The sequence below is a fragment of the Nematolebias whitei genome, chromosome 18 (assembly GCF_014905685.2).
Source record: "Nematolebias whitei isolate Nwh7 chromosome 18, NemWhi1, whole genome shotgun sequence".
NCBI lineage: Eukaryota > Metazoa > Chordata > Actinopteri > Cyprinodontiformes > Rivulidae > Nematolebias > Nematolebias whitei.
This window is the reverse complement of record NC_056515.1, coordinates 33,026,206-33,040,255: the sequence shown is the minus strand read 5'-3', so window position 1 is coordinate 33,040,255 and position 14,050 is coordinate 33,026,206. Positions and strand designations below refer to the sequence as shown.

At 38.5% G+C, this 14,050-nt stretch overlaps 1 protein-coding gene across 1 annotated transcript in view; it reads right to left on the bottom strand.

Annotated features, from left to right (window-relative positions):
• Positions 1-922: 922 nt before the first annotated feature.
• Positions 923-14,050, bottom strand: part of mmp17a (matrix metallopeptidase 17a) — a 120,810-nt gene continuing 107,682 nt past the window's right edge. Inside the window, exons 8-10 of the mRNA XM_037692474.1 lie at positions 10,831-10,983; positions 10,428-10,685; positions 923-1,242 (exon numbers count right to left, since the gene is read on the bottom strand). Coding sequence (XP_037548402.1) covers positions 923-1,242; positions 10,428-10,685; positions 10,831-10,983 — 731 coding nt within the window. The remainder of the gene's footprint in view (positions 1,243-10,427; positions 10,686-10,830; positions 10,984-14,050) is intronic.

Genomic DNA, 14,050 nt, shown 5'->3' with positions numbered 1-14,050 from the left:
AACATTTTGTTTTTTTTTCTGCGTTTTTGAGGGGATGAATACACTTCTAGAAATGGCATTGTGTTTATGAGAATATGATTAGAAACAACAAATTAAAGCTTGTTTTGAAGAAAAAAAAAGCATTTCTGTGTGGACAAGATTTGAAACAAAGTGGACTGAATGAGACGTCACAGTAGCTGAACAACAGCAAAGAAAATCAAAGATTTTCATTTTAGGAGTACAGTGTTTTTCGGACTATAAGGCGCACTTAAAATCATTTAATTTACCCAAAAATCAACAGATAGCCTTATAATCAGGTGCGCCTTATTTGTTACTTTTGGTTGTGCTTACTGACCTTGAACCAATTTTATATGGTTATTGTGAATGAATTGAATAAAGTTTGACTTGACTGTTTTGTTTCGCTTAATGCACCGGTGCACCTTATAGTCCGAAAAATACGGTAAACATAAGGAATAAGGATGAGTAAAGAATCAGTCATCTGAAGTGTTTGGTTTCCTAATAGCATTTAAACATACAGAAAAATAAGTTTTTTTCAAGTAAATTGTACTTTTTAATGTAATTTTTTTAAATTTAGTTGTGAATACTCTTAAATTAAAACTGCGAGTCTGAATTTGAAGCACACATTCATAGAACTGAATATGTTTTGGGGAAAAGCTCAAATTCCATCAATCGTTACGCTCCAAATCTTTACAGATAAAATGTTTGAACCGTTACGTTCAGTTAGCCCTACGAGCAATATTGTGAAATAAATAGTGCCTTAGTTTAAAAAGATGAGCAAACAAAACAACAAAAAAAGGAAATAAAAAAAAATCTGCATTCATATAAACAAATTCTTCCAGTTCATTTTGGCTGAGCATCAAGTGGCCCTTCAATGAGTCTTTCTCCTGAACCCAATGTGAGAACTTCACCCCACACTTCAGCATCATAGCAGTTCAGAGCAGAGCATCAGTAACAGCGTCCAGAGTGGGGGCAGCAGCCAGGTGGGAGACGGAGAGAGGTGGGAACCCAAAGGCGAAGCGGTGTCAGAGGTGCAGGAGCACACCTCATACCCGTTCTCTGCGTGGTCCGGGTGGCGGTGCACGTTGACTCTCGTCTCTGTGCTCTCCGAATCTGGAGCGTCCGACTGCATCTCGGTGCAGAGCAGCCAGTCCTTCGCAATGAGGCGAGGGTATCCTGCCTCCACCTCCATGTCACTTCCTGGCACTCGCCAGTACTCCTTCCCCTTGAAGAAATAGGACGAGCCTACAGCGGTTTGAGATAAGAGAGATGATGAGGGTTATACTGTGTTCTGATTGAGTAAAAATAAAACACGAGACAAACTTTCACCCCACAACAACTTGTGGGATTTTATTTGTTTCATTTATTTTTTGGGGGGTCTACTGTGCTGACATGAAACAAGGCAACACTTTCCATAACAAAACTTCAGCAGAAAGGCATTTTAAGTAATGGTAGTGAGATTTAAAGAAAGGTGAGGGGAGGAAAAACAAACTCAAAATGAGTTTACAAAGAAATTAACATTTAAAAGCAGATTTAGGGCCTAGAACTGGAAAAGAAAAAAAAAAATCACAGTTGTAATGAGTGGAAAATGGTCATTATTCCAAGGAAGAAATGCGCTTGTTAGTGTTCATAATGAGCTATTAGCACTAGCCATCAGGTCATAAATCTAGATTTTATGAATGCTTGGAGGTTTTCCATTGAATGTACAGGAATAAACTCTTATCCTTCTGTAAGACATCTCACACTGACAATAGGTGTGTGTGTTTAGGGTTTTCTAATGAACACTGCTAATGAAGTCAGTCTCGGTTTGACACGTGTTTAGGATTCCAGTGACACCTGGATGAGGAACAGACTAATTGGTTTGAGCTCAAATTGAACTTCTTTGTTATGCTTATAATTACCTGGCGTCGCAGAGTTCCTCTTCATCAACAATCCCAATTAAATCCAATATTGACAAAGTTTGGTAAGAATGAGTCTCTGCCTGTTAGAAACCGTCATCGTGAGACTTTGATTTATTGTTGTCAATCTAGCACAGAACACTTTCTCCTTGTAACTTTTCAGTTATTGTGCACCATATTTTTCAGACTATAAGGCACAATTAAAATAATTTAATTTTCTCAAAAATCGACAGCGAGCCTTATAATCTGGTGCGCCGTATGTATTAATTCTGGTTGTGCGTACTGACCTCGAACCAATTTTATGTGGTTATTGTGAATGAGTTGAATAAAGTTTGACTTGTCTGACTGTTTCGTTTCGCTTAATGCGCCTTATAGTCCAAAAAATACAGCACATGTATAATTTTATGGAGGCAGTATGAAAGCACGCCGGTTTTCCATCAAAGCTGGTTAAAAATAATCTATATTAATTTGAACAATATAAAACCATGACTGTGGAAAATGATTATTTATGTAGTTTGGAAATGTCTTATTGCAACTAAAGAACAGCAAATTGCCTTAAACGTGAAGATTTCTTCTCATTAAACGTTCACTTCAAATAACTGACAACATATTCATTCATACGTAGACCTTTCTATATAATAAACACAAATAATCAAAATCATCAATACAGTGCACTTCCAGTTTATTCTAGAACTCTGAAGTCTAAGCGGTGGATGATTGACGTGAAGATGGAGATTGGGGAAAATATCCAAAATTTCGCAAAAAGGCTTTCAGTTCTGCAGAACTCAATGATTTCGCAAGGAGCTTAAATAAGAGTCAGCAGGATAAGTGGAGCTACAGCTCTTTCAGGAGGCAAGAAAAGATGAGGGTATGCTCCTAAAGCATGAAAAGACAATAAAAAAATACCCATTCTTAATCAAGCTTCCTGTTTTTGGCATCATTTGGAGTAAAAATAATTGGAGTAAAATTGAATCTACACATAGTTCCCAATGCAGCTCATTCTACAGTGCTAAAAAGGTGTACACAGTTTATGCTTGTAGTGTGAACATATTTGCATTCTTTTATCAATGTATCCTGTTCCTAAATGCATCATAAAGACAAGAAAAGAAGGCAACCAGACAAAAACCTGACATGAAAATAAGCTCCCACTCCTTTGACTGGGAGTTGCTGCAGGGAATCAAAAGGATGTTATTCCTCCTGAGAGCTTCCTGAATTTAGGACGGAGTGCCTCTTGGAGAAGAGCTATTTTTGAGTATTTAATCAAACCTTCATCAGCCCAATTGACAAAATTCCTTTGTGTTGGCCTTTCCTCCTCTGTACCTGCACTGATTCAGCTATGTTCAGAACAAGAGGGGAGAGACTTCAGCTCATTGCAACACAAAGCAGTAATTGGCCCGAATAATACTTCTGCACAAACCAATGCCATGCACAGCTGACCTCTGCCTTTGAGTGATGTCTAAACAGTCTTTGACTCAAGGTTTACAGATTAAAATGTATCCCACACACAACAATTCAAAATCCTTTATTAATCCCAAAGGGAAATTAAATGTTGTTGTAGCTCATCATCCTGGTTTCATTAAGAGTTGTTATAAATGCTGATGGCTGTGGGCAGGAAGGATCTCTTGAAGTAGTCCATCCTGCAGTGGATCTGAAGGAACTGGTTACAGATGCCGATTCATCCACGGACACAGTGGGCATCTCAGTCCTCCTGGGCAGCAGGACCACCTGAATGTTGGGCAGAACTCCTGAGCGATGGCCACTCCTCTCAGCAGCTTGTTGAGCTCCTCATCATTGCAGACAGCCAACTGCAGGTGCCAGGGGATGTTCATGGTCTTCTTGTTGTCATGAGCCATGTTTCCTGCCAGCTCCAAGGATCTCAGCAGTCAGTCACTCAAGCACCTTCGCCAGGTAGATGGAAATGCATCCACGGCGCCTCCTTTACAACTCATTTAGGATTTAGGGCTGTATTTAAGGTAATATTTGAGCTTTAAAATGTTACTCAGCTGCTCCCGGTTGGAAAAAAACACATTGTTGTCATGGTTACTCATCATAGCAAATGTCCAAAAGTAAAAAGGTTTCAGTAAAAATCCTTCCAGCTGCACAGCATCCAATACCAGAGGAAGTAATTGTCCCAAAAAAATCCATTTACATCCAGAAAAAAAGAGGAGATAAAGTTTTCTAAAGCAATATCCCAGAATGAAAGTAACGGCTACTCCAACATGCAGCCACCTTGAGCAGCGCAATCCTAGAACAATGAAACAAAAATAAAATAAAAAAGTAGTATTCTTTGAGAAGAATAACTGACGCACACCTGTAACAAGTAAGAGACTATTCCAGTGCATATTTTGTATTCTGCACCTTCATTGCTTTGTAAATGCCTCTGAAACAACGTATGCACTATATTATTTGACTCACACCGAGACAAACTAACGCAACCTTTCTTCAGAAACCAGAGACTAAATCCAGCTCTGAGGCTCACATCACTGCAAATGTCACAACCGTGCCGATATGATTTTTTATAGCACAGTTCTTTGGCACAAATCATCACTTTAAACAGTTACACTATAAACTTTACCTCATAGATTTATTTACAATCAATGTACATCATCTGTCTTTACATCTCCTGTAGGCACAGCCTGCCATATTTATGCATCTCTTTAAACTCTTACTAGTTCTATAAAAGCTGTTTTAGATTGCACTAAGCTCTTTGTCTGCTAAGTCTTCAGAGTATTTTGTTTGGACTCATGTTCCACTGAATTTGATACAGCGTATCCCCCCAAAAACTCAATGTACTAATGCTTCAGGCTGGAAAACTGACTCCGAACGTCAATACCAGGATCACAGCAGGTGATCCAAAAAGACATTCGACATCATTACATCAGCGTCTGATTTGAAGTCATGGCCTTCTAATTGTTATGAGTTTGAGAAAAACATAATCCACACATCCCTCATAGCTATATAACTATTTATTACAGTGCTACACATTTTAATATTTTTTAAAGCTGTATTACACCAGTCTGCCCGTGAGATGATAAGCTTATAAAAACAAACCTTGCACACTGTCTGTGGCAGATTCTCCTGACTGGGCTCCATGCATGTAATTCTGTACATCTGTGTAACATGTGAAAGTCTGCCCTTGCAAGTAAAACCAGTTTAAAATCTCCTCTTGCTGTTGAGTGTGGCTTGTTTGAGTAATTAGATGAATAGAGGATATTTTTATCAAACTAAAACACATTTTTTAAACACTGCTATGACTTCCTTTGTATTTTTCTCATTAAGTCTAATTATTTTCATCAATATTATTTTATTAGACTGTGGAGAAGCTGTGAAATAGCTGCAGGTGAACCAATTAGCTTATAAATGAGTTTTTAAACACTTGAAAAGTTTAAGAAAAATACACTTATTAGGCTCTGGTTAAAAAATCTTCATACAGTTTATGCACCTGAAACAATGAATATGACAACTTTTAAAAGAAAATCCTTAGATGAATCAAACTTGAGTCAGTTTTTACTGCAACTCTATAAACATCGTATGGAAACGTCAAGGAAAACATTTAATAATGAATTGTTCTGAATGGCACAGTTTCGATTAGGTTTGTATTTATCGCGGCTTGTTTGGCACAAATTAATAACATCGCATCATAATGGGTAATGTCAAGCAAATGTCAAGTATAATTACACGGGGCTCCCTCCCACACACACACATATATACACACCCCCTCCACACACAAACACACATATATCGTATAGGTTTTATATGAAACATTTTATGGGAGGAATAGGAGCAGAATGTTTTACAGGTACAGATGCCCACTCTCTGTAAGCATCACTGACATGACAGACTGAATCATGACAGGCTCCAGTAACAACCACATCACCTCACCTCCTCCTCTAAAGCTCGCCACTTTTACAAAACCAGCAGGAGCGTATAGGAAGAGAGATGGAAATTTACTGGGGTGTTAAGGAAAAACACACAAAAAATACACTAACACACAAACAACACAAATAAATGTCATGTGTTCAGGGTGATGCCTACAATGCAAATCAGGATGCAGCTGTGTGTCACAAAAGGTGTATCAGCAATTGTCTTTAATTCTTCAGTCTACTTTTATTGAAACTACACACTAATCATTGCCACTGATGGAGTCAACCTAATTCAAGATGGCTGTCATAGCCAACTGATCTTAAAAACACAAAAAATGGCTATAATTCTGTCAGTATGGCAGACATAGGGCTAAGATTTTTTGCAGTAGTAGCTGAGACTGATCCACAAAACATACACCATGTGCCAAAAGATTATGTAAGATATTTTGTCATGATCTACTTGTGTTTTAAACCCTTCCCACACTCTTGCAATATTCTAAACTAATTTTTTTAAACTCTAAATGCTCTAAAAGAGCACCCCATGTCTTGATCTATGCTCTCTTTGCTCTCTCTGCCACCTGCCAGACCTCTCAGCCACGCCCACTTCTCTGCTGCAGAGTGCAGATCATGACATGCTGCAGTAGGGAGTTTCTCGCTGCACATGTGGGCTGCACATAGGTGCAGCAGGTGGTAAATAATTTAAAATAATTTATTTTAAATAAAAAAGAATCCATGCCGATCAACTCATCCATCAATCAGCCAATTGTGTGTCATGTCCAATCTTTCTTTGAAAAAGCGCGAATGAGCGAGCCTGCGAACGTTGAACCGTGAAGTAACGAGGGACTACTGTATTATAATGAAAGCTTGAAAGAATACTTTTACTGCTATGCACAATTTTGCATGCATTGCTTATTATTTCCCAATAGATACTAAACCTCATAACTCAGCTAAAAGAAGGCCCAGTTCTGATTCAATAAATAAAAGGTCACAGTTGGCAGATTGATGCTTGAAAGGGGCCATCAGTTGTTGGTAATGACCTTTCCTGGAAACAATCAACTACTCTGTATTTGATCATATATCATAAAAACTTTTAACCAATTTGTGGTAATTACAGTGGAAAACAATACATCTGTCATCCATCTGGCTGTGAGACTGCCTCCATGATGTTTTTTAATTTTTTTTTTTTTTTTGTGACAAACTTTAGAGACAATTATCATACTCTGGAACCAGCTTAATTGTACACAAACAGAAGGCAGCACCTGTGATGCCACCGTGAAACATTTTTCATGCTCAACAGCTCGGTGACAGCAGATGAGCGCTAAAAAAACAACAGCAGAGTCTTGGCTGTGGCCAGCAGTGAGCCGTAAAACTGCAGGCTGCAGTCTGAGTGATGATGCCATTCACACACCGGAGTCTCTGTGAGCAAACACAAACTGATAAAATTCCCCCGGAAAAAAAAAACAATAAAAAAGCTAACACAGCAAACTGGGGACAGCTGTGGTTTTGATGCTGTTATTTACTGGTTTTGTACATTTAAAACATAACAAATGGAGCAAATTAAATGACAGCATAAAAAAAATCTGTGCTAAGTAGTTATGTAAATTGAGCTCTTAAAAAAAAACAGTTACTTGGTCAGATTTTCCAAACATTGTGCACTAAAAGCATATTTCCCATTAATTCTGGTGATTTATGTGTCCTGCACATTGTGGCCACTGGATAAACCATTATAACATTTGACCCGTAGATTAAAAAAAAAAAATGCCACTGCATCCACCTCGCTGACATTGATCTGATATTTATAACAAACAGTAATGAAATCATTATGATTAAATTAAACAGCTAAAGTCTGGACTGGTGCATTTTGTAAAACTGAGGGGAAACTGCGTGTTTGCTTGAGAACCAGCAGTCTAAAAGGTGCTGAGCATAACAAGAAGCCAGTCCTGGTAGAATTTGCAATTAAAGGTATGCAGGAATATATGCTTTAACATAAATAAGCAAATTAATAAAACAACTGGTTCATAACTTGAATATATGAATAAGAATCTTGCCGTAAACTGGTCAGGAGGCTGCAGTATTTATGATGCGTACACTGGTACGTGTGGGAAGAGGATGTGATTGTGACGATCACAGGTGATGGTGTCTAAAAGGAGTAAAATCCACTTTTGCTTCAGTGCCAAACAAAAAAAAGAGCAGCTTTATTTTCACGTTAGAGACACCGCGGATGGATGAATCCGTTAAACCCGATCAGGACGACTGATGGGTGTGCAGAGGCTAAGGCGACGGTAATGTTCTCCGTTTGGCCTCTTTGATCACATTGGAGAACTTGGCACCTCATATTAGCAATGTTTCTCAAATATATGCCCCTGGAGCTCAGAGGGCCAGCTTGTGTTTTCTCAACAGCCGACACAAGTCGACTTTGTTTATGATGTAAAGGTCAAACACTTTGCGGTAAACTGGCCAAGTATCTGTAATTGGAAAAAGTTTGGGGCCTTTACACTTGAGCAGAGAGTTTTTAAAAGGTCTCTAGGCAAGACAGAAAGCAGGACATTTCATTTCTCAAAACCGCAGCGTGCTTTGGTATTTTATTTGTTTGGGTTGTGTGGCGATGGATTATCTTTTCATACAGCTCTTTGTGCAGGAAAGTCTGTATTTTTGGTCTTACAAACATCCTTCAAAACACTATTTATCGTTAAAGGACTACTATTCCTTGAAGGAATACATCCCCACCTCCTACCAAGTCCCAATTTGAGACTAGATTATTTTATAATAAGACGTGATAGGAGTTTTATGTCAAACCTTGTAAAAGGCATAATGCAGATGTAATGGTTAGAGCATTCATTGTAAACTATTCTCTGCTACTACCACACCAAATACTAGTTCAATATATGCAAAACTGACTGAACTATAACAATTTTTGTGTGTTTTTTGAGGTTATTTGGCTCTGGCAGCCATCTTAATTGGATTGCCTCTAGTCAGTTAGAGATGTTTTTTGGAGAGATGTTTTTTGATTATGATTTTAGATGTTTTTAGAAATGTTTTTCTTTTTTTGGGGGGCCGAGATGGTGTAGGGGCAGGGCAGCCGACCCGGGACCCAAAGGTCCTGGGCTCAATCCCTGGTCATTGCATATCTTGTGGTGTCTCTGAGCAAGACACCTAATCCCGAATTGCTTCCCAGGTGCTTACATAGCTGCCCACTGCTCCACCTGGGTGTATCCCAGGTGCGATGGGTTAAATGCAGAGAGCCAATTTCATCTTTGTATGGGAATATACAATGATGATAACACATAGCACTTTATTTATTATGTACATCTAATGATTACATTCTAAAAGTTTCAGTAAATATTGCCAAGTGGTTTATTTTGGTGACACAAACACACATATACATGTTCATACAAAGACTCAGGCAAAACATTATCATCTGCCTTAGACGTTGGCGGCAGACAATAATAATAAAGAATTGGCCTGGTTTGGGTTACATTTTTAAGAACGTGATCCGCCAGCATCTACTAAAGCCAAAATATCTACCTCAGTCAAAATTCCCCTTTTTGTATTTACTGTGTAGTTTTGGACACCAAGTCAAATTTACTTAAATTTTCTCTATTGTTTCTTTTTTTATTGCTCCCTCAGAAACCACAATGTGTGTGCATCAGTAGTTAGATTTTGATCTGCTTCCTTGCTTGTTTTTTTGTTTTTCACTTACAGAACAAGCAGTTTGTGATTTATAGCCATGCGGGAAAAAAACAATGAACTGAGGTTCTTTAAATTCTAAAGCTCAAGACATCAGGACACAATAATAAAACATAAAAAAAACAATTATCAGGCCTTAAAAGCAGGTAATTGACATTAACTGAAAAACAAATTACACTGACATTGTTTAATTAAAAAGTAAAGTGCCATGTTTTGTCATGCAATGGTGAAATTGGTTCTCTGCATTTAACCCATCACACCTGAGATACACCCAGGTGGAGCAGTGGGCAGCTATGTAAGCACCCGGGGAGCAATTAGAGATTAGATGTCTTGCTCAGAGACATCACGACATAGGGGAATGGCTGGGGATCGAACCTGGGACTTTGTCAGCTGCTCTACCTCTACCCCATCTTGGCACCTACTAACACAAATACACAAAAATATACACAAAAGTACAAAAATACCCTACGAAATAGCACGTAAACAAGCATAAAAAGCAAGCAAAAACATTAAAAGCAGACTATATAGAATTGGTTTCCTCTCCTCTCAAGGAGGAATTAACAAAATGAAATGGCATCTATCAAATGCGATTGTTAACTATTCATCAAGTAAAATGGAGCACTTTTAGAAAATACAAAGTTTAGATTGTGGTCTGTAGTAATAGCAAAAAGTTCAAAAGCTACATTTTAAACCAAGTAGACCAGTTTGCAAGTAAAGTGTTCAAGTTCACCATAATCCAGTTATAGAAAGACTAAAGAAGTATGACTGTTTTTGAAAGATTGCCAAGAGGAAGCTGAATGTCTTTAAAAATAACAAACAAAATGTAGGTTTCACAAATTTGCATTCAAATTAACAAAAATAAAACTCTGAAGCGAGTCCAAAATTAAATCAAGACAATCTATTAAAATGTGGTTGCGTTAGACAAATTAATTAAACAGAAAACAATCAAACAAAAGTTGTGTCGTGGATAGTGGCGTCTTACCATCAGACCACCTCATGGCATCATCCAGTTGTAATGGCAGCCCCTTCCAAAGCATACTTTCTTTAGGGTAACCCAGGTCCATACGTCGGAAGTGGTCATCATAGCGCCAGAAGTGGTTATCTTTGAAGAAGTAGGTTTTATCGTTGTGTAACCAAACAAAAGCTGCATCCACTCCTTCCACTGGTAGGCCAAAGTCACTGATAGGACGTGGGTAACCCTCCTCCACATTATTGTCTTTGAATATCCAGTACCTCTTACCTGAGGATTCAACACAGTCATCACAAATTCATGAACATATGCAATGTACATTCTAAATGCTGAATATAAAACATGTATTTTAACAAATGAGGTAGCAACCATACATGTTCAAAGACTATCTAAGACAAAACTTAGGGGTTTTCACCTTTGAAAAATACTATTTTGTGATCGCCTGGCCTCTCGTACACAGCATCCACACCGTCCAGATTGGGAGGGAGGCCCCTCCAGAAACGATGGATCTGAGCCGGACGAAGAGATACCAGGTGCTTTTCTCGTGTTAGTCTCCAAAAATACTTCCCTTAAATAAAAAAAACAAAGTGATTGTCAAGAGATTCAAATTAACTCAAAGAAACATATATGGGAAAAATCCATAACACAAGAGGTCTCTCTTGTAAATGAGTCCTCGAGGCTCAATGGGATTAACCTGTCTAAATAAAGGTTGAATGAAAAAAAACAACTAGAGTATTTATTATATAGCTTGGCTAATTTCAGTTGACTGATATGAGTTATGGATAATTCTTACAGATAAATTGAAAGATGGATCAAATGAGTTTGGTAGATAGGAGAGAGGAAAAACAGGGTTGGATAAGATAATTTCGGCATGGATCAAAAACAGTATTGCCCTATTGGACTGATCTATTTACAACATATTAGGTCTGATTAATCAAATGGATTTACTTGAACCTGAGGTTCTGCAACGCTCATGTTCATTTGAATGAGTGAGGAAGATTTAAAGGCCCTGCTTATTCCATCCGAAGTTCCAAAATCATCTCTCATTGACATATTTGCAATACGTAAATTATGTCATTTTATTTGCAAAACAGCTTCGCCCAACCGTTCTCGACACAAGCCCTTGGCTGAACTTTATCCTCATAGGTGTATGTGTCGAGTGTTGTGTGACTGGTCAGAAGTTTGTGGGTGTGTTCGTCAATGGGGAAATGCGCTCAGACATTCAGTTGTACGACTCTTCAAACACACTAAATTAGTCAAATGGACAAAAACTCCTGGATGGAGATAGTGTAGACATTCTGTGTGGAGGAGTCTGTCTGCTGAAAAGTGTGGCACTTTCTTCATGATAGATGTGTGGCCAAATGGCAGATGCATGGATGGAGTGGAGACCCTGGCAGGAAGAAACCTGCATGGTGATGTATAGTACAATGTGAGGAATTTCCCAGGTGCTCTGCATCTGTATCTCGTGGACTATGAAGGGTGTGTACGAAAACGAACGTCCCGCAACCACATGACCACGCGTCGACGTTTCTGTTTCTAATGGAGTAATGCCGGGACCTTGAGATGGGAAAGATGTAGCCTAATGAGCTTAGAGGTATGTGAAGAGAGTGAGTTTGATGACTTTTGTCACAACAATAAAACAGGACATCCTTGACAAGATGCTGAGGCACTGTTCCAGTTGAGCTGTGAGCTAGATATGGTCTCTTGCGATGTTCCACAACATTAGGTCCAATACCAGAGCTGCAGTGTGGCTATTTTGGAGCTTTTCAAACAGCTGTGCAGTCTGTACATGACCAAACTGTGATAAATAAACTCAGTGACTGTCCCTAGCCAAGACAAGGGTTTACACCAGTATTGGTAAAAAAAAATGTTCCCACCACCATGACCGTACTTGTACGAAGAATCCATCAATCAAAGAAACTGCTGACCTCTTAGTGGATTGTTTTACACCAGCCTGGTTTCCCATTGAACACCATCTGTGACGAAGGCCCATAGTTTACGTCTCTAAACTGAAATATTTTTGTCCTGTTTTACAAAATACTCATGGCCATGGAAAAGCCCAACCAGTTCGATACTGCTCTGCAGGGTGTCTCCAGGGCCCCAATCTACTTTCTTTGAGCTCTGTGCTGAATAGATCATGCTTACAATGCCTTGAACAATGACCCTACCTGTCTGCCTCTTTGCTCTGCGCTCTCAGTCACTAACCTTCCTTATTTTTGGCATATAAACAAGAAGTGACAGCATCATCAGTCCAAAGACTTAAAACTCCTATTCCAGCTCAGGAGACTGGCACTGCTTTGTTTTGCTCCTCACCCAAAGTGCAAACTTGCCAACAAATGCAAATCCCTGGCTCCTATTAAAAGTTTGGCCTCAAGGAAAAAAAAGTGTTTTTTTTTGGAAATAGAGAAGTAGATTATGCTTCCATGTGTCTTTTTTTTAATTTAATAAACACATCTATAATCAGTCCCTTTGAATTCTGCTTGAAATGCTCCTCTTTACTTTAATTTCATAATTTAAGTTTCAACTCAAGTCCATCTCTTTCATGGTCTTTCTGGCTCTACTCCTTCGTGCATTGGGGGAGTCAGCAGACATCCTGTTCACAGACTGCTTGGTTTATAGTGGGACCTAAAGCCCGGAAGAGCAATCCTACCAGGTCTTTGACTTCTCCCTTAGGTATTTCCATTTCCATGAACTTAATATCTTGGGTCATATGCCAGTAGGCATCTGTAGGAGGGTGATACTAGCTGCTTGCTCTCCAGCCTAAGGACTTTGCTCTCTCTTTTCTTCGATTCTGCCTAATTTTCAGACCTGGTGTGAGAGTGGTGAGCTTCACCTGCAAGTCAGATCCAATCAGCTCTGCTACTCGTATTGGACTCTTTCCACAGCATGTTGCCAGAGAAATGACCCGGCACTTTACCTAATCCCATTCCAACATTTATTGGAAAGCTTTTGTTTTTGATCTGAACAAATACTGGTCTTTCTGGGTTTCAGAAAGCAAACTCATTATTTGTCTTCACACTATTTTGACAAAATATTATTTTTTCTTCACCAAACTTTGTTTTTTTTTTTTTTTTTTTCTTACAATAATTTTTTTTAATTGATATCTCAAGGCCTTCATGTCCTGGATATTGAAGGTTAGGATTTTTAGAAACAGCAAGGAGCCGAGGAACTGATGCTACTATCAATTTGAGCAGGTTAAACATCTTTAAATTGTTGTTCTCCATTTTCCAAAGAGGCCTGTGGCTCCCATTACTGCTAAAGACTGAGACTGTCCTTCATCCAGCTGTTACTTCAGCACATACTGTACAGTATGTAGGTCTAGCTTATGTTGTAAGGCCTACAAATTAACAAGCAGGAGAAAACTATAAAGATTTTACAATTTACAGGCTAATAAATTCAAGCTTTGATTTGCAATGCATACAGCTACTATAAAATTATTGATTTAACAATCTATGCAAATTATCAGTAAATCAAAATGTTTATTCTCAGCAGTATCATGTTGAACACCGCAGCAGATTTTTTTTTTTTTAATGATGAGCTTGCAGATGTATTGTTTGTCCTAATATAGATGTGCAGGTTTGCTTTAAAGTATGTGTAGAACAAGGCTAAAGAGCTTTAATCTGACTTATGAAGAG